The sequence below is a fragment of the Rhinolophus sinicus genome, linkage group LG10, assembly GCF_036562045.2.
Source record: "Rhinolophus sinicus isolate RSC01 linkage group LG10, ASM3656204v1, whole genome shotgun sequence".
Classification (NCBI taxonomy): Eukaryota; Metazoa; Chordata; class Mammalia; order Chiroptera; family Rhinolophidae; genus Rhinolophus; species Rhinolophus sinicus.
The window spans coordinates 91,738,522-91,759,523 of record NC_133759.1 but is presented as its reverse complement, the minus strand read 5'-3'; the positions used below and the strand labels follow the sequence as shown (position 1 = coordinate 91,759,523).

Sequence of the window (21,002 nt, the reverse complement as noted above, 5' to 3'; positions counted from 1 at the left end):
GAAGTAGAAGAGGACAGAATCAGATTAATGTGTAATTAAACACTCCAGACATTTCAGGACAGAGAAAAACAGTTTCATCTGAAAGAAGGCCGAGGTTGAGTCATTTTCCTGAAGCTTTCAGAACTCGCTGACTTCATGAATTTGGCTGCTGCTTCGGGTAAAAGAGAAAGGCAACGGGGGGTTAGGAGACTTGCAGTTAGCATCACCATGCTCCACCGTTGACAGTTTTGGGGGACCACAGTCGCCTGCTCCAGTAAAGCCCAGTTAATCGTCATCAGATCCCACGGCAGGGGTTTCTGGCCACATCAATGACAACATGTACATATAACATGTGCAAAGCCATCTGTGAAGGCCAAGGGCGTGAGTCTAAATTTCTATACCCACAGCCCTCACTTGCCCCACTGCAACCCTATGTAAATGTTGCTTATAAGGCTTGGTGTGCTGGGCACACTCGTGCATGAGTTCACGGCTGGAATGATTTGGTTGACTGGATTTACTCCCTCCCCCTTCAATGCCGAATCTGGTTCTTTAGGTAAGGAGCCGGCCATCTGTCGGACATAACTTGTACCACCTCCCGTTTTACTGCTTCCTCCTCAGCATTTCTCTGGTGATGGGGGCACTTTACATTACGGCTCAATTTTTACATAGCTGAGAGGGTTCACAGTCCACAAACAAGCAATAGTGGGATGGAGGAGACGGGTCCACAGTGGGCAGCCAGGGGCATTAATGGGAAGGCGAATGGGCCTTCCAACCTAGTCATCTGCCATGGCCTCTTGCCCTGATCCCTTTACTGTTATAAACTCTGAGAGGCCTATGCCACCGCACTGTTGAGTGTAGACAGTGAGCAGAGCAGACATTTTAATTTCTATTGCTTTCTTCATGTGTTTGTTTTTATACGAGCTAAACTTTGGCTATCGGTTGACTCTGGTGTGATAAGAAGCATGTTGAGCCCTCCCTGGAAAACACTTTTTGACTCACGGGAGCTCTGTTTACTACAACCATTACCTTTTATTTATGTTTGTCAGTGGGTGGGCAGCTAACTAGACTGTGGCATATGGATCCCCAAAGGCAAAGGAGGAAGACTCCAAATGCTGTTTGTTGCCTAAAAAGGAGTTCGTATTTATGATTTCACTTACCCCACATTGTGAGTTTAAACGTGGCAATTTTCAAGCTGGGAAAACAGTTTCCATGAACAGATCCCAGAAATATACTCTTTAGTCTTTTAGATACATTTTGTGAGCCAGTGCTCAAGTGCGCATTCTCTCTCTCTCTCTCTCATTCTTCCTCTTAAAAAAAAAAAAAAAAGCTAAAATCCATTCTGTGCTTGACAACACACAAAGGGCATTGGCTGGCCCTGAGATTCTTCCTGAGGTAAGTTCATGGCAGAGATATACAGCCACTGCCTGGGCTTCATGACTCTTCCTTCTCCTCTACCTCTCCATTGGAAGGGACAGTTGGTAGAAAGACTCAAAGTAGAGAGAGCAGGGTGTCGGTGCAGGAACGGAGGGTAACTGCACTGGAGGGGAAGAAGGTACAGGGAGCCATTGAAAGGGAGAATCAAGGTTGGTGTTACCAAATTCTTAATTCTCATTTTTGCTGTGAGCTATCAGATCACTGTTCTGTCTTCAGAAATAAAGACTCTACTCTTTGTTCCCCTTAGACACAGAATCCAGTTTGGGGTCAGTAGTGTGAAGAGGTGTTTGGAGAAAGTGAATAATCCTTATAGAATGAGCCCCACAATGGGAAATGTGGGAAACATTTATGTATGTCCTATATTTGTGGCTTATGATCTCACAATTAGATTAAAAAACAGACTGCCAGAAAAGGCACTTAATTATATTTCATTTCTGAATGTCTCCCTTCCTGGATAATTCCCTGGACTTGAACTCTGATCCCTTATGCTGTAATGTTGTTCTAGCTGATTGGTGTATTGACTGCGTCTCCACAAATAGATCGTTAGCTCCCCAGAGCAGAGATGGTAGTTCCTTTGTTTTCAGATCCCTCCCCACAACATTTAGTATAAGATACTCCATGCAGTATAGGACCTTGAGAAATATTATTTTTCTCCAAATGAATGAACAGAATCCAAATGCATGTCATCTTTTGTGTCTCAAAAAGGACCAGAAAGGATGTAGAGAAAATGCACAGGATCATAGGACGATCATTGTGTGTTTACTGAGGGCTTATTACGGGCCAGGCATTGTACTAAGTACTTTAGATGCTTTATTTTACTTAATTCTCACATCCCTATTTGGTTGTCATGTTATTACTATTTCTATTCCACAGACGGATACATAACTTGCTCAAGATTCTAACCCAGCTCTGTGCGACAAAAGTCCAAGCATGTAACCACTGTACTTTCCAGTTTTCCTAAGATGCGGGGACACATCCCCTCCAGTGGTCACTTAGGCCCTCCCCCACCCCAGTCCTTTAAAAAATTTTTACTTGGCACACTGTTGTCACACCCAAGGATCTCTATTCTCTAAGCCCACAGCAGAGCAAAGGCAGCAAATGAGAAAAGCCTCATCATAGGCCATTTCATAAGATGCTAATTTACAACTTGACTGTAAGGAAGGGACCAAAGCAGTTTTTCCCCCCTTTCTCACCCTATCCCTCCTTTCCTCCTTCTTTTTCTTTCTTCCTTCCTTCATCCCTCCCTTCCTTTCTTCCTTCCCCTTTCTTCCTCCCTCCCTTCCTCTCTCTTTTTTCTTCTCCTCTTCCTCTTCCTCCTCCCCCTTCTCTTCCTCCTCCTCCTCTTCCTCTCTCCTTCTCTCGCTCCAAAAATGATGGTAGCCTGGGACTATACTGCCTCTGGCAAACTGCCCTATGAAGATGTGCCCTCTGGAAGATGCACTGTATTGTAATCCAGTGCCACTGGTAGTTGATACTGATCAAGTCCTCAAGAAAGGTTATGTTCAACAGTTCAAAACAACTTAAAGAGGTATGAATTTAAAAATAGTTCCTTCTTAAAATATTACATTGAAACAAAAGCCAAGAGCTTAATAAGATAAGAACTCAGATATCTGGAAAAGCCAGGGTTCTGGATAGTAGAGGCCATCCTCTAGAGTGGCAGTAGTTTCCAGATATCTGGATTTCATGGATGAGTGGTAGGAGAACCAATATAGATGTGTGTTAAATCTTAATTTTGCCAAGTAAAAATGTTTACAGAGAGCAACCACCATCTATCATCACCTTCCTCTAACTGAATTAAGGATACTCAAAAAATCAAAGAAATAGGAAGGACAACATTTCAGCATAAAGGGACATCCTTTAGGATGAATGAGTTTAGACGCATTGTTCTTATTTTCCACTATAATTTGAATAAAAAATAGAACTGCAAGAATTAATAGCAAAGGATTTATAAAGGCCTCAAAGGATGTTTATAACAATTACTTATTTAATTAAATCTCAAGTAAGACTTTTCTTATGCCAAGTCCTGTGCTTAGCACAGAGCAAAACAAACATAAAGCAACAAAATGGAATCAGATATGGTCCTAATTCGGCAGAGTAAGACTCATCTAAAATTTCCCAGGTTCAGACAGATGTTCAGCAGAAGAGGTGATGGTCCTGGGTTATCAGAGCATGGAACGAGGCCCGTAATCACTGACATGGTGATGTGCATGACATTTATTCTCCAAGAGGGCCAACGAGCAGAAGAAACCCTCAACTACCTGAGCCCTGCCCTTCGGCCACAGGAGCTGATGAGTCCGTGGGAGCATTCGAATCAATGAATTATCTTTGGAAGTCTCGGGGAGGAAGGAGTTGGAACTCTGCAAGGAGTCTCCAGGGTGACCGTGTACTCAGTAAAGTTCAATGCATTCAACCTTACCACTGTGAAGAAGCTCGATTATTATATACTTGAAGGGAGATTGAAGTTTGGAAAATGCAGTCAAGGGAGATTTTTCAGATGGTTTTAATTGGGCCTCCGCTTATGAAAGGCTAAGGAATTCTGGGCTTCAGTTCTGAAGCAACTGTCTACACTTCTACTCTTTCCTCCGAAATCTTGAATTCAAGCATCTGAGGAGTGTTGGATGAAACAACCCCTGGAATTTACTCCCAGCCTGCTATGATACGCTTTTGCTTTCCTCCCCACCCCAAGAAGCTTCAGTTTTCATCAGACTAGGCTGCTAAGCATCCTGCTTTCTTTCAACCGGTATTTTCACTTGCTTCTATGTGCTTGCACCTTGTTTTTCTCAACTTTTCTCCTAACACCCAGTTGCCCTGCAACACTACCCATGCTTTCCTTGAAACACTTCTTGATTTCTCATTGATCTTTCTTTTAAATTTCCCTGGCACCTAGCAGTCCATTTATTGCTCTACCTACTACTAGCATTTCATGTATATTTTAGTCTTTAACTTGATTATAAAGAGTTGGTGTCTTTGGGTCAACTCTCTAACTATGTATGAGGGCCAGGTAAGTGTCAAGGACTGTGCTAAGTATTTAGTAGGAAGAAAGAATCAAACAAGTTATAAACCTCCTCCTTCCAGGAATGTACAGTCGAGTGTGGGAGGCAGAAAAGCTTCTCCGTAGGTCATGGAAGACTACCTGATTTTAAAGTGAAAGGTTAAGGAAGCACCAAAAAAGGAGAGCGGTCGATTCTGCTAAGGGGCGGGAGTTAGAAAACCATCAGCGAGTGCTCTGTGGAAAGGGAGAAGTAAACTCAGATGCCTAGAGCTAGCCAGCACAGGGCCTGTGGGTTCTGATAACTTCCCGGGGGTGAGGTTCCAACGGCTGACTGAGTCCACGTCGTGAGTCCTCTGCTAACAAGTCAATACTCTACTGTGGGCAAGGGAGAGATGGAAAGTGTTTCAGCAGAGAGTGGCCTCAGGCCAGCTTCCCATCTGTATCCAGCCATCAGTTCTGAGTACATGCGTATCAATTAATTAATCAATAAAATGACTCATGACAGGAACAGACAAGATCAAAAGTTTTAGCCCTGGATCCAAGGATAATGGAGACAGTGGGTCACTGCAAAGTAAACAGCGCCCACTTGGAAACCAGGGAGTGGAAGAGGAACGAGACTTTTTCTCTGAGAGGCTGGAGGGCAGGATTAGATCAGGGACACAAGCCACAGGCACACAGATTGCTGCTCAGGGTGGTGGCGAACTTTGGAGCTGTCAGAGCGCTCTGGGAATTGCTATTGGGAAAGTAGTAATTTGGCGGGACATTGGTGGTGGGACAACTGTTTGTCAGTAAAAACATGGAGAGAATTCATGGACTAGATAAAAAATTGGGATTTAATCAGTGGTTCCCAAAAGGTTGGTCAAATGTTCCAGGCCAATTAGTGATGAGGTTTTCACTTATCAATGGGAAAATGAGGGAAGATAAGAAATTATAGTAAGTTTTCTGAAAGTTGAACTTCTCCATTTAAAGTTCAGTTCTTTATGTGCAGTTATTTCCTTCCTTTTTTAGTGTTACTATATTTCTTCTCTTATTAAATGATGTTGAGAGGTGGTGATTGTTGGTTTTGTTTCTTGGAATGTCTTTGGCAAGAGAAAACATTGTCCAGTGTCTCTCCTTCCCCCTCCCCGTTGCCTTTCTTGGCCTTGTATCGGTCCATGACATCTGTGGTCTGAGAACCACTGGGAACCACTTCTAGGGGAAGAGACTTGAAGGGGCTCTGCAGGTGCCCTCTGGGATGCTGCAACTGATGAGTGTGGTCTAAAGACTTTTCGGGGGACTGCGAAGGGTGGGGATTGTCTTGCACAGGACGAAAAGCCCATGTACAGGCGAGCACGGTCATTCGGATGCTCCCTTCCATGGGGCTTGCGCGTTCCGAGGCCCAGGGTGCTCCCTCGGTCAAGAAGGTCCAAGGATAATGGAGATAGTGGGTCACTGCAAAGTCCTTTCTCCCTTTACAGTTGGCTGGGCTGTAGCAGCCTCTCTTCCATATGCCTACGGAGGGTGAGTGAACCACTGCTGCTGAGGGTCTTGGGGAGAAACAGTCTTTGGGTGTTTCTGCAACTTTGCTGGGTATGGGAGCCTCAGCCTGAAGCAAGAACCAAAGTTTGTAGGGCCTGCTGTGCCCGAGGGGAGGGTGGTTGAATCCAGGGCAGGATGGGGTGTTTATCGACCTGGGACCTGGAAGCACTCCTTTAGTCACCTCCCTTGTGGACAGTGGTCTGAAAGGCTCCTTCTGTCTTTAGTCCAGGCTATGACATTGTCAGTTTGTCCATGTGACTGTCACTGATGGGGAAGAAAGCTAAGGGTGCATAGGACTGCCCGCCTAGTAACCTGGGCGGGTGCGTAAAATGGTCGAGGTTAAGCTGCAGGAAATAAAGAGTTACTGGGGTTACAGCAGGAGCCTCATTTAAAATGGAGACATCCTTAAGGAATATAGATAGGCTCCAAATTCCCTTTACCTGTGACCACTCCAGGTGGTTTTCCCTCTGGAGTATATTTAAGAAACAGATAGTTCTGTGATCTTACGAGAAGGAATGTTAGTCAGGCAGTGAGTCACCCAGAAGACAGAGGTTCTGTCTTTGGTTTCTGACTTTACAAGACAAAACAAAGGAATTAGGATTAAAAAAAAAGAAGAAGAAAGGAAAAACAAAACACACGTATAGAGCACTCTCTTAATTTCTCTACTCTGAGACAAAGATTCTGAAGATGCTGAAGGAAGGAGTGTAAAGACCTGATCTGAGTCCCTCACTCATCTCTCTGATTAAGTTATATGACAAGTCCTGTAACTGCAGCGAGGGTGACCAACTGGTCCCAGTTTGCCTGGGACTTTCCTGGTTTTAGCACTGAAAGTCCCACATCCTCGGAACCCTCTCAACACCAGGCAAACCAGGATAGTTGGTCACCCTAACTATACCTCAGTTTTCCCACTTGTAGAATGGGAATAATTACATGCTCCTGTTCCAGCTGCCTGTAGGGTGAGGATCAAATGAGATACTAGATGGGAAAGTGCTTTAAGATGAGTTCTGGACAAACAGGTGGCTGGGTTGGCCACTGAAGCCAAGCCTTTGTGTGTTGACTCCTGCCCTACCTGGAACACTTTGCCACGTTGTGGAACCCTCTTCATCTTACAAACTCTAACATAACGTTGTTCACTGCAAATTCTCATGCAGTGTGCTCAGGCAGAGTGGATCAGGGCTTCCCTTCTGTCCTGCCACAATTTCCTCAACTTCTGACAACAAACCCATCACTCCGTTATCCACCGTCAGCTCCTCCAGGCAGATTGAGAGCTTTCAATGGTAGGCACCCTGCTCCCAGCTTACTAGCTAACACAGTGGCTGCTTGATACATGGCGCTGAATGAAGGAGTGTTTTTACATTTCTGAGATGTATGTTGAATCCCCAGAAACTTGAGTCAGAGGTTACTTGAATCCCCAGAAACTGCACACGAGTTTTACATATCTGATATGTATTTCTGGCCCTGCAACTTTCTTTAGGGCTACGATCCCTGATACAGCACAGAGCTAATTGGGGCTCTGAAGCCTGGCCCCTCCAGCAGCGATTCTACAGACAGAAAGCATTTTGGAGGCGTTTCGACCCCCAGCCGGCCTCATATGGTGACAAGCAGGTGTCCACAGTTCATTTGCAGCTAACAGCCAACCACCTTCGGTCCTGTAATGCAGAACCATGTGCCAGCAGCAGCAGGCACTCGGGTCTGTGTCAGGCACCTTGGAGATGCTTGACAAAACATACTGGAGGGAATGAATGAAAATCTCCCCACAATTAGCGGAGGGAGTGGAAACACCGTTCAGGATGAGAGCCAGCCCACGGGTCTCATCTCAGTCGGCTCTGGTTCAATGAAAGGAAGAAAAGCTGGGCCCACTCTAAGGACTGGCCACCGAAAGGCAGACATCAATGTGAACAGAATGCTGAGCAGGGCTGCAGGACCATTATTTCTCATGGACTTTAAAATACACAGGGTCATATTGTTGGAGAATGATTTCCTCCAGCCTGGCCTGAACTTGTCCCTCGCTCTCACTCTCCCTTCTTCCCCCCCCTTTCCTCTGCCACCTCTAGTCTCTTAGCTCTTGCTTCAGCAGCTCCAGTCCAATCTGTCTTTTCCAGTGGGATTCCATGAGAGATTTTGTTTGATAAAATGATTCCCTGCTGAAAACAGCAATAGCAAAATTGAAAAAGAATGCACGAATTACCCTCCCCTTCACTTGTACTGTGTGCTTGCTGTATCTTTTACCTGAAATACCTTTCTCCCTATCTTCCTCATACATATTCTCCCCATTGGCTTAAGGCCCTGTTCAGGGACTGCTGCCTCTTCCTGGAGGCCTTCCTAGAACTCCCATCCTGGGGAAGGGCAAGATATTAACCCCTCCCTGCATGGTTTTCCCACTGTGCCTTGTTTATCTATCTGTTGATCTATGAGCTATCTATCGTTATGGTGCTTCTTCTTTCTTTTCTTTTTATTAGTCTTAGTCATTACTGGCTGGTGTCTTCTCTCTCTCTCCTTCTATCCTAACTGTGACTACCACTCAAACATTTGAATAGCTTACACCAAAATCAAGATTTCTAGTTTCTTTTGAAGAAACCAGGAGATCTGGCAACATTCCCACATGGCAATATTAGACCAGACTGAGTGGAGGCTGATCTCTCTAGACAAGCGTGTACTCTTTTGTTCACTAAGTCCCCTTCCTTTCCTATGATCTCCCAGATACTGTCTGGGGAGATTTCTATTTACAGTATACTGGAGTGGGGAAGAGCATAGGCTCCGAAGCTGGACTGCTTGGGTTCAAATTCTGGCTCTGCCACTTACTAGCTGTGTGACCTTTGACAATTTACTTCACGTCTCTGTGCCACTCATTCATCACCTATAAAATGAAGTTCTCAACAGTACCTACTTCATTGAGTTCTTGTGAGTATTACACGAATTAGGGAATGTATATGAGTGCTTAGAGAGTTTTGCCATATATAGCTGGTGCTTAATAAATATTAACCCTAATTATTCTTTACCATAGTGTTTGCACTGTGGTGGTGTTGCTTAGAGTAAGTATTGCCTGTACTCATGACTATTACAAATGAGGAAACCACGTACAGGTTTAGCCTGGTCCATTTCACTCATTTTCTTTACCTTGACCCTGGGGTCATTTGAAGTTGCCGTCCTCGTTTTAGATGATGCATCTTGGGAATGCCAATGTCATAGTTTATTCATCTTTGCTTGACACATCGTTAGAATTAAGTTCCATGATCCCAGTCACATACTTTCATGCTGCTTTTAGTTCACTAGTAATGGCCAAACAGATCGCGAGTTAAGAGTTGGTCGGTTTAATGTGTTACATGGTCTGTACAGTCGGAGTAGTATTTCCTGGTTGTCATGAATCAGACGGACCAGACACACCAACTGCTTTGATAGCACGCTCATAACGTCACCATGTCCAAGGAAGCTGGTGAGATGGGAATCGGTCCATAGGACAAGCAATCAGTGGGCGTTTCCTACATGCTAAATATTCTGTTAGCGTCTGAGGCACTGGTCCTTGCTTCATTGAACTGTACTTTGAAATGTAGGCAGAGAGAAGAAGGAAGCAGTAAGAGGAAAGATCTGAAGTGGGGAAAACTCATGTTTGTGAGCCCCAGAGACTGGCTGGACTAATGCTATGGATTTTTTTTTTTTTTAAATATTCCTCCCGAGGAGTAAATTTTATTCCCATGGGAATAGAGAATGTGATTGAGAAGTCCTTATGCTCTTTTTCTGCTAGGTGTTGGGCTGAGGAATGAATAACACATGTAAATTTCCCTGCCTGACTTTCTTTGGTTTGGATGCTCTGCTGGCTCTAGTTCAGAGGAAGTTGGTGCTTTTGGTGAGGGATTTACTGGGCCTTTGCCCCTTTTCCGCCTGAAGAAGAGGCTGGTTAGATATGATTATTGAGCCAGGATCTCAACCTGTGGTGCATTCACAAAATGTTACTGGAACAGAGGGCCCCGTATTTCTGTGTGGGGGCTCAACTCAGGGCTACCCCTTCCCGCTGCCTTTCTGCCTGCTCTCTGAGACCAGGCTTTGCTCAGGAGCTTCCTACGTTTCAGACATGTGGGAGGAAGCAACGTGGCTATTAGCTGAAAAGTTTGGGGCACCGAGTGTAAAAGGGAATAAAACTACATATTTGAACATTTCTGTCTCATAGTATCTGAGATTTCCATCTTATTGCAATGAAAAGAAGCCCAGAGTGGAGAAGGCAATCACTATGCTTTTGGGTCAGATCCCCAGACTAACAGGATAGATGGTGAGCACTGAAGGGAAGCGAAAGGCAAAGGAGAGCTGGAGGAGGAAAGGGGGTTACTATCCAAGGACCCCTTCAGCACCATGAGCTCTTCAGAAGTGGTTTCATTTATTCCCAAGACAATCCCATGAAGGTTGTAGCAGGATCCCCCTTTGGAAGGTGAGAAAACCAAGCAAGCCTCGGAGAGATAACTAGTGATAGTTAGCACTTCTTAGTCACTTTAAAATGTGCCAGGCATTGTGCTAGCACTAAGTATGACCTCATTTAATCATTTAACAACCACCCAAGTAAATACTTAGTGTTACCTCCAGTTGTCATCTTTGGGTAAATGGAGGTTTAGGGAGGTGAAGTCACTTGTCTCCAAGACGTGTCATTAACTGGCAGGCCTGGGTTGACATTCAGCCCTGACTTCAAGAGCCTGACCATCAATCCATGGTCCATACGGCTGCTTGCTACTTTCCCCAGATCACATGGTTGTAAACGTGGGAGGCAGGGTTTGAATGAGGGTCTGATCAACACCAAAGCACATTGGCTTCTCAGCCCCACGTGCCCTGAGTGGCAGAGCTGGGGACAAGTATCCAGACCTCGTCCCTCCTGGTCTGCCTTTGTATTGCAGCAGCTGCCTTCTTAGGAAAGGGAACAGGCTGGGCAAATCTGAAGTAAAGTTGCCGAAGAGAGGGAGAAAAAAAATGAAAGATACTATTTTTGACAGCAACAGCCTCTTAAAAGAAAGCAATGCGCAATTTGTGTGTCAAGAAAGCAGTGTTTTGGCAGGTAAACCCGCGCTGGGCACCTATTCTCGCCTTGGTTAAGGCCACTCATTTCTCTTGGGGTTCATCTCCCCAGACCCACCCTTGCCACCTTTCTCTGGTGGCAAAGGCAGTGAGGGATGCCTCCATTAGCACAGAGGTGGGTATGTGCAAAGAACGAGGGTTTCAGAGTTAGGCTTTGTCGTTAAAGTCCATCTCACCAGTCCCTGAGAACCTGGGCGAACTGTCCCCTCTCTGAATCTTAGTTTCCTAACCTGCGAAAGAGAAATGATAATACCTAAATCAAAAGGGGCGGGGAAGACGAATGCACTGAATACAGAAGCATTACCCAGCGCACAGTAGGTACGACATGAATGTAAGTCTCCTCTTCTCCCCCCACCCCACCCCCACACACTTACAGTATGATCGTCTAAAATGATCTGCTTTTCATTGTTGAAAGGAATCAGAAGCACTATAGAGCTTGAGCAGCATGAAAATCTTTCGGGTGTTTCGGATCAGTCTGTCATGGGCAGGCAGGGAAACTTAAACCTCATTGGCTGTGCCCCTTTGCCATGTTTAGGTAGAGGGCAAAGACATCAACCTGTGATATGGCCTTGGTCCTGAACAGAAGGACATGTGTGCCCCACAGAGGCAGATGGTACCAAAAGGAGGCAAGGATTCCCTTGGGAATTCAGGCTGCGCAGACAGAGCCATTTCTGTTTGTGGAACCTCCGTTTTCCTAAGTGTATATTGGTTGGATAGGACTAAATAAAGTTGTGTGTGTGTGTGTGTGTGTGTGTGGTGGAGGGGATAGCAAATGATCTTTAGTCTCCAAATAATCATTCCTTCCTCACAATTTCCCTCCTTCCATCTTTGAGAAGGCATTCTTGCCTAATGGTTGAGAAGAGTTTCTGGAAACTGGCTGCCTGGGTTGAAAATCCAGCTCTCCCATTTCCATGCCAGGTAATCTTGGGCAACTTCTGGAACGTCTCTGTGCCTCAGTTTCCTGAATCGTGTGATCAAGATGAAAACAATGCTCCCTTCCCAGGGTTGTCGTTAGAATTATATAAGCTAATGGACCTCAAATACTTCCTAAAAGTTCCTGGGATCAGTCAGCGCTAGATAAAGTCGTTTTGTTAACAATAGGTGTTACCACCACCACCACTGAAAATGCTAAATCAAGCCCTGGTCAGTCCCCTGCCTGGACTTGGGCACCGGGCTACTGCGCCCGTCTCACAGGAGGCTTTCTTGGAACTCTGATCCATCCCAAGTGTCCTGACCTGAGAGGCTTCTGTATTGATGCATCTCTCCTTTGATAAAACTCCAGTCTCCTCTCTCTCTCTCTCTCTCTCTCTCTCTCTCTCTCTCTCTCTCTCTCTCTCTCTCTCCCTCTCTCTCTCCCTCCCTCTTTCCTTCCCTCCCTCCCTCCTTCCCTCTCTCCTTTCTTTTCCCTTTTTTCTCTCTCTCCCCTTTCATCCCCCCGGCTCCCTCCCTCTATTCCTCTCTCTCCAGCTCTTCAGAGGATGCAGGCAAATCCAGCCTCTCTGCTCAAAGGGCTTTGCCTCTGATCAGGCCCAACCTGGGTCACAGAGTTCATGGGGTTACCATGACAACGAGCATCCCTGGCTACCCATCAGGAGGCAAGGACCAATGGAAACCGACTGTCATTTCCCTGGGACATACTGTATTTATTCTCAGCAGCAGGCCCTGTACCAGTACTTTACTATGGGAAAAGGGTGGGAGGGAGGGAGGGAGAGAAGAAACATCAGGGTTTTATTTTTTCAGTGTGTTCTCCGCGGGGGAGGACCACAAATTGTTCTCAGAGAGAGGCATTTTATTTCTAATGCAGCCAATGCAGGGGGCTGAGGATAGGGCTCATGTACATTTCTGATGACCACAGTTGGTTTCACAAGTTAAAATAAATAACTTATTTGACTCAAAAGTGAGTTTTTGGTAGGTCTAATGGGAGGAGGATGGGGTGGAGAATTATCGTTAATGAGTACCCTCTGTGACAAACACTTTATGCTATTTTATCAAAACTCAAAGCAACTGCAATGAATGATTATTCCAATTCGACAGGAAAGAAAACAGGCTCATAAAGTTACAGTGGTTATTAAGCTAGGGCAAGCTGCTGGTAGAGTAATGGCCCTTGAACTTGAATTGAGGTTGTTTGACTCCAAGGATTATTGTTTCAACACCATTCAGTGCAATTTCCCTGTCACGCTCCCATCTTATTAGTCTTCTTTCTCTTTCAGAATGGCCTCCTCCTCATGTGCTGCCTCCTCAGACCACTTGTACATCTGTGTTCCCTGCCCTCTAGCCCTGTTTTCCAAAGTGGACTTGTTGTCTACCTTCTAACAGAATCACCTTTAACAAGTCCTTGTTAAAACTGCACATTTCTGGGTAAAATTGCACACCCTCGACCTGCAGAATCAGTAATCTCAGGAATTAGAGTCAAGAAAGGAGCGTTTTGAAAACCACCTTCCCTAGATAACTTTGATACATACTAAAGTGGGGAAATGGTTCTTTAGAGTAATAGATTCAACACCACACAAGACAACACTTGCTTATTTGTTTCCCAATTATATTCTGGGTCAATGTGACTCTGGAAAAGCAGAGAACTCTCTTAATGGCCTCTGTAACACTCAGATCAGTGTTAGGCAAAAAAAAAAAAAAAAAAAAAAAGAGTGTTCAAGAAAGGCCCACTGAACCAGCTTGAAGATGTAATCATGTCAGACGGTGCCAGTGGGGAGGTGGGAAACTAGGAGACCTCCATCCCTGGACATGAGAATTCTCCCCATAAAACTTTGTGGTATCGTTTCCTGAGTCATGGTCTTACCCACCCTCCTGCCTTTAGCCAGATACCTACAGGGGCAGGTGGTTCTTAGGAGATATTTTTCAGCCTAGGTTTGTGTGAAGAAAGAAAGTGTATTCAGTAGGAATGTCAATTTGACTAAAATGCTGATGATCAATCTTGAGCTAATGTCAAATTAAAAAAAAGCACCTGTAGGCAAGTGACAGTCAATGCCGCAGGAAGAGGGACAAGGTGATTGGCAGCTGCCGTCATTCTTGCTTGTGTACTGTGAATTCCACACCCCTCACAGTGATGCCTTTCTCGACCTTCCAGGCATCCCAGAGGTAAAACTGAGGAGGTGGCAACAATTCTGTTTGCGAGGTACACGCCATAGCTACCCATTTTCTGTCCTTGCCAGAATCAGTTTGTACCTGGTCAGGCCTTAGGCAGGAGCACAAAAATCCCAGAAAGCTCATGGAACACGCTGCTTTCTCAAACTACCAAGGCTACTTCTTCCATCTGTCCCCATCCCATTATGACCTGTGACCACATTCATTATCTCCTACCAAAATGACCACAACAGCTTTCTGAATCACCTCCCTGCCTGTGAGCCTGCTCTCTCTGATGCATACTGCAAACCACTGCCGGGATAATCTTCAGAAACCTGTCTCATTAGGGTCCCTCCACGTCAGTGGCCCCTACTGACATCAAATCAAACATGCAGAGATATTGGAAAGCTTCACAGTATGACCACAACCAATTGCTTTTACTTATTAATACATTCTCTAGTTGAAGTGGACCCCTCAGTGTTCCTGAAAACAAGCCCTATGTTTTCCCATTTCTGGGTGTATTTACTCCATCCTCTCCATCTGGAGCACCCTCTCCCCACTTCTTATCCATCACCATTCTTTAGAGCCTCTATTGGATGTTACCTCTGCTGCAAAACCTTTGCAAAACCTGCCATTCAAATCTTCACTCTCCTCCTGAGTGTTTCTGACTCTCTATGGCGTTGGATAGAATAATAGGTGTCTGTGTCATTCTGCTCATGAGCCATCTTGGATTATGCGTCATTTAGGGGCGGGGATTGCGTCTGTCACCACTGCTGCCTAAGCATTGCTCACAGCGCACTGTGTGGAGAAGGATTCAGAGAAGAATCGATGAAGTTGAATGGAAAGCACAGGGGGCAGGTCTCAGAGCATCCTGGGTGCCCTCCACCCATTAAGCGGCAGGATGCGGCTGCCCTGTGCTCCTGTCCCCTTGGCCCATACATCTGGCATGGACAAAACGCGTGACAGAAGATAAGCATGTCATGATCACAGAGACCAGAGAAGACTCCACATAACACAGGCACAGGTAAAGACCACACTTTGACCAATGTCCTGATTAGGGCATAATTCTTAGCAAATCCATTGAATTACTGGTAGATAGTTTGTGAAAGAGAATCATTAGTTGATATTTTAACTTAGGCCAATTTGATGTGGATTCCTTCGTGGATCAGTAAAACATGGGCCCTGACTCCTTAGAAAATTTGAACACACTCTCTCTCACGGAAGGGAGTATTTATCATAACAAAGGAAAAAGATTTCAGTGCAGACCAGAAGATACATTGAGCTGGCAACAAAAAGGCCAATAAGATCATAATTAGTAAACTTACCAATTGCCTTTCCCTAGTGACCAGCATAGGCTGCGTTGGTCTTTATCCACAATCTAAGGGCTTAGAAACGGAACTCAGCCCCTCGCCCAACCCCAAACATGCAGTGACAGCCAACAAACAACATCTGTTTCAAAGAAACACCGCCTGTCCAAATGGAAAAATCAAACACTGAACCACCTTGCTTCATCAGAGTATTTGGTTCCAGAGCAGAAGAGACAAAACAAAACAACACACAAAAACACCAAAAAACCCTTCTGTCACTAACACTTTTAAGGCTCGGTAGGGACTGTGGCCTGGCTTCTGCCAAGTAGACTTGGCAAGTTTGAGAGGAACATTTGGGCCTTAGCACATTTGGGCCTCTGAGGCAAAGCTGGGTGATCTGCCTTGGAGGAATCTGGAGCTTGTTTTGGGCAGGTTAGGAAGAGCAAATGGGCCACAGGTGTGGGGAGGACTGGCCTGAAGGAGAGCCAGTGCTGCAGGAGGACTGCCAGGAAAGTCCTTTCTTGAGGCAAGCACAGGCATTACGTCTGGAGCATCTCTGCCTGCGAGGGCTGCTAAAGCCTCACCTTTTCCCGGGAGAAGAAATGTTCATAGCAATGCCTGTAGCATCCTGAAGCAGCTTTCTGCAGCACAGACACTGATTTCTTTTATTTTTTTGTCAATTCCAGTTGACATTCAATATCATTTTCTATTTGTTTCATGTAGTGTAGATGCTTCTAAAGATTTTGCAGCTTTGTGAAACGCTGGACAGTCTTTAAGAAAGTATGTTCTACAATTCTAAATAATTTGGAGACAAAATTGGTTTCCTCTGCTGCATTGTCCGCATATATCATCCCCTTTTTCAGTGGGGCCTGAGGAAACACGTACTGCCCCTTTACTCTTCTCACATTCCACCTCTCTCATGTAGAATGGCTTCCTGGGATCAAATCAGTGGATCTAAGATTGCTGGAGCAGGCATATGTGTCTGTGGCATCTGATTTGTGATGAGTCTTTGGTATTCAGTCGTGCCTTGGGGAAATGGCATTATGTGGGGCATGTGAGGTATGATGAAAACCTGGCTGGAGAGTGTGCTGGGGATGGGGAGGGGTTACTCATATTTTCTGTAGCCGTTTTGCAATGGTATGTTTCATGGAACCTCTACACTCTGGGCAGCTTTAATAGAATGACTCCTTTTAATGAGGAGGTCAGAAGTAGAATCCCATAGAAACTCATGGCCTTCCTAGGATAAGCATTACTCTTCTGTTTTAGAGTCAGGAAGCCCCACGGCTGTCCTAGAGGTTGCCACTGGAGAGACAGGGGCACTGGGAGAAGCTGGGAGCTTGTGGGCATCAGTTGGGTATTCCTGACTCGCACATCAACCGTCAATGATCTGCATGTGGGATATGTGCGTACATTTCTCTTGCTCTTTCTTCTCAACCTCAATAAATGGCGTGTTATGTCTTACAGAGATGTGAGCAATAGAATTACGTGTTTCTTTGTTACAGAGTTGAGTTTTTTTTTAAACATTTATCCCAGAAAGAATCTTTGAGAATACAAAACCCATAAAAGCAGCATTACTGCTCGAAGAAATGGGACTCAAAGCAGTGGTGCATTAAAATAAAATGAGCATCTACTATATCTTTTGTCCTCAGAGAAATGAGTGAATGCTCAGGGCTCCAGAAGTCTGCTTTTTTATTTTTGAGTTCATGGTTATTGTTTGGTCCCAGTGAGTAGGTACCAAGAACCTGGCATAAGTCTAGTCTCTTGCCTTTAACGGTGCTGGCAATCATAAAATCCAGCACAGCGTTGGAGTAAGGTACAGCCAGGGCCCTGGAGTCAGACTGCCCCCTGTGCAAACCTGGTCATGTCACCTAATTCTGTGCCTCTGCTTCCTCATCTGTAAAATGGGGGGAATGGTACTTCCTAGGGATGTGATGAGGATTCTGTGAGGTAATGCACATACCACAACATGTAGCGTAGAGTAGGTACTCACTGCGTGGTAGCTTTTATTATAGTGGAAAGTCATTTGAGTGCCACATGACCTGAGTGTTAGCTTCATGTCACTCAAACATCCAATATTTTCTGAGTTTGTTACCTGTTCCAGGCACCTGTGTGTAGGATGGGGTGGCAGAAGTACTCTGTTGACTAGACCTCTCTGCACCTTGTTTTCTTACTTCCACATCCAATTATTCAGATCAAATGATGTCCTTGACGTATAGAGCCTTCAGTAAATTGTAACACTGCAGCATCTTTGACGTTTCTAGGCCTGTAAGAATGCTTTCTCTACTTTGGGCCTTTCTAGGGTGATGCTTTCAGGTTTCTGAGATAAAAGTCTCTTCCTTGCCAAGGACTAGCCTCTGGATCCCCTTTGCACTTTGCCTAAACTTGTACAGAGTCTTTTAAGTTCTTCCAGGCAAAAATGCATGATTGATAAACACCAGGCCATTTGGTTTCCCTTCACTAGGTCACATTCAATTGTGTCTGCGCTCCTACAGATATCTTTATTTCCTAATTTTCAGACAATTACTTAAAATTCTTCAATGTGTTTTTATTGTTCTTCAAATAAGGACAAAAATGCCTTACAAAATCCTTCCCTACTTCATTCTGCAATCTCAGCTTAATTTTTTCTACTCTTTATTACGTGTGTTTCAGGAGCAGTTAACTTCTCTTAGTTTATTAATCCTACCGTTGCGCTTGCTGTTCCCTCTGCCTAAATTGTTCTTCTGTTCCCCTCCCCTCACTTCCCTCAGCTAAATCCTACCAATCTGTCAGGTGTCAGCTTGAAATAAAGCGTCCTTGGAAAAATCTCCTCAGCCATGCCCCACCCATTCTGCACACCGGATCGTACCTTGTTATCTCTGGGTGTGTTTGAAATCTTCTCCACCTTTATTGTTCTGCAGTTTCAATTAAATTAGCTGCTGATTTTCATCTGTTCACCTGCTTGGGACTCATAAGTTTTGAATCTGAGTGTTTATGTTTTCCATAAATTCTAGAAAATTCCCTTCAAATATTGTTTCTACTCCATCCTCTCTTGTTTCTATCTGGAACTCATAGACGATGCATATGGAATTTTATTTTCTCTTTCATGTCTCTTAACTTCTTTGTTATATTTTCTATCTTTTATAACTGTCTGTGTGATCTTCTGGGGAATTTTCTCTAGTTTTTTCCCCCCGTGTACTAATTTTCTCTTCAACTTTGTATAATTGCTGTTTAACCCTTCCACTGAGATTTTATATCAATGATTACATTTTTTACTTCATTAAATCCTTTCTAAATATGTCTAGTCTTTTATGATAGTGCCTTTTTCTTTTAAAAATATTTTGCATTAGTACATCTTTAGTTGTACTTCTGGTTCGTGTTCATGTAGATTGTCACATCATTTATAACTTTGCCCTGCTTAGGGAAACCCCAGAATAAGCACCAGAAAGGGTTATGCTTTCACTCTGGTCTGGATTTCCTTTTCCTTTTCTGGCCTAGGGCCTTCCAAACTTGCATTTAAAAGGCTATTTGTTATACCTTTCCCCAGCATATCTAGGTGTTTTATAGGGGGAGTTTTGTTCTGCCATATTGCTGGAAGTAGGTCTCCTCTGGGTACCCTTTTACAGACTATCACACTACTTGTCATCACTGTCATGAGCCATTAAACAATAATCATCTGTTTAAACTCTGACGTCTTCCCCGCAAGAATGTAATTCCACAGGGACAGGAACTATGTCTGTCTTGTTGAAAATTGTAGCTCCAGCTCCTAGCCTACTGCCTAGACCACTGTAGGGCGTAATGTTATTGGAATTAATGAATGAAGTAGAGGCAGAGTGGCTCTGGATGTCGTGTCAAAATGGGTTAAGAATCCCTCTCCATCCATTTGCAACCCTTTAAAATACCCCTTACCTTTCCTGGACCACGTACCACCCGCCTGTAAAATGAGTTACTCCCTCTGTAATTGACATAATGTCTCACAGGGGACTTCACACTGCACGGTTTTCATGCACCTTCTGTAGAGATTATCTCATTTGAACTCACTGTCACCTTGGACCTAGGAAGGGCTGGGATGATGATCCTCTTTACAGATGAGAAAATGGAAGGGAGGGGAGATGGTATGTCTTACCTTCTGTAAGACAGTCAGTAGTAAATCCCAGGATTAAATCTATGTCTTCTGATTTCAAATCGATAGGACTCTACCTTAGCTGTTTGGAATGACTACCAGAGCTTCTTTATGTGAAAGTAAAGTCCGGTTTGCTTCTTTACTGAACTACCTGTTTCTTGCTAAAGAAATCAGTTTCTAGGAAAGAAGAGATGGTGCCATTCATTTGGTGCTATTTTGATTTCAACAGCCAGAGTGTCAGGACTCATACTATTTGATTTTTCATTTGGACAATGTGTTTATGTTTCTTTTGAGACAAACATTACAAACCACCTTCTGTCAAAGAATCCAGGTTGCTGGAGAACTCTGTTCGTGGCCTATTTGGATGCAGGGGTGTCTGGTAAAGGATGGTGTGTTACAGATCACATGACAGAGAGAAACACAAGGTTGACTGATGTTTTACACACTTGGTGGGGAAAGGTGAGGCATGAGGAAGAACACATAGGCAGCAGCAGTCATAGCAAGCTGAAGCCCCCAGGTCAATTTCCAACCTCAGGGCTGAAGATCTTGGGTGGCTGGAGTCTCCCAGGCCCACCGGTGTCCAAGAAGAGCCCTCCTGCACAGGTGGTGTCGTGGCATTGGAGCCATGTGGCAGACACAGCAGCTTCATTCCTGAGACAGGGTGGGGAGGAGTACCAAGGAAGCAAATCTTGGCTACTTACCTTAGGGCGGACCCCTTGGGTGTCGCAATGCCATAGCCTTTGGAATCCAAGTTACCTCCCACCTTCATGGTGTCACAGGGTTTCCGCTGCTCAATGTACTCATTCATGGTGGACTCCAGAAGGTAGGCGTATTTGCCTTTGGATTTCCTCACTCGGATCATCCCCTCCTCCGTGGTCCGCACAAACACTGATGGCTCTGCTGACTTCATGTATGTCCACATCTTCTCAAACACGGCAATTTTAGACCTCTGGCAGGGGATAGGAACAAAACTGGAATTATGCACTGGCTGCGCTTGGAACTGAGGTCGGCACACACACTAATGAAGAGCTGAGTTTAACTTGATCACACATTCATGAGTGAGATTAGCTCAGGAAAAAACAAATTATGAGTGATTGCAAAATAAGAGGCTCTAATTAGTACCAGTAGGTTCCAAAGTACAAATATCTTCCAAATACAGAGTGAACAGAATAGCTCAGAATCTTTTAATTACTGCTGAGTAATTATATTCCTGTTAAATATGGGGAGAGTTAAGAAACTGGAGCTCTGTTTGGCTTTTAAAGACATTTAAAAAAAACCCCAAACCTATCTATTGTTCAGTAAGGCCGTATTTATACAGCCCAGATGTGGAAAGCTGAGTATCAGTGGAATCTGTTTTCATTATTTAAGGACAATAGTGAAGAATTTGGGGATCGTGGATGCCGAGTTTCAGTCATCCCATATTGTGAGACTTGCCCTCAGAATGTAAATTGCTGTCTGATGAAGCTAGTAACTTGGGACCCAATAAGGTTACCTGTTTAGATTTTAAAAGCTTCTGAATCTAGCCCAACTGCTTTCCTGT

At 44.6% G+C, this 21,002-nt stretch overlaps 1 protein-coding gene across 5 annotated transcripts in view; it reads right to left on the bottom strand.

Annotated features, from left to right (window-relative positions):
• Positions 1-21,002, bottom strand: part of GRIA1 (glutamate ionotropic receptor AMPA type subunit 1) — a 289,345-nt gene that overhangs the window by 19,173 nt on the left and 249,170 nt on the right. For all 5 annotated transcript variants that reach the window (XM_019750390.2, XM_019750391.2, XM_074313815.1 and 2 more), the window contains one exon: positions 20,164-20,411. In XM_019750390.2, the coding sequence (XP_019605949.1) occupies positions 20,164-20,411 (248 nt within the window). The remainder of the gene's footprint in view (positions 1-20,163; positions 20,412-21,002) is intronic.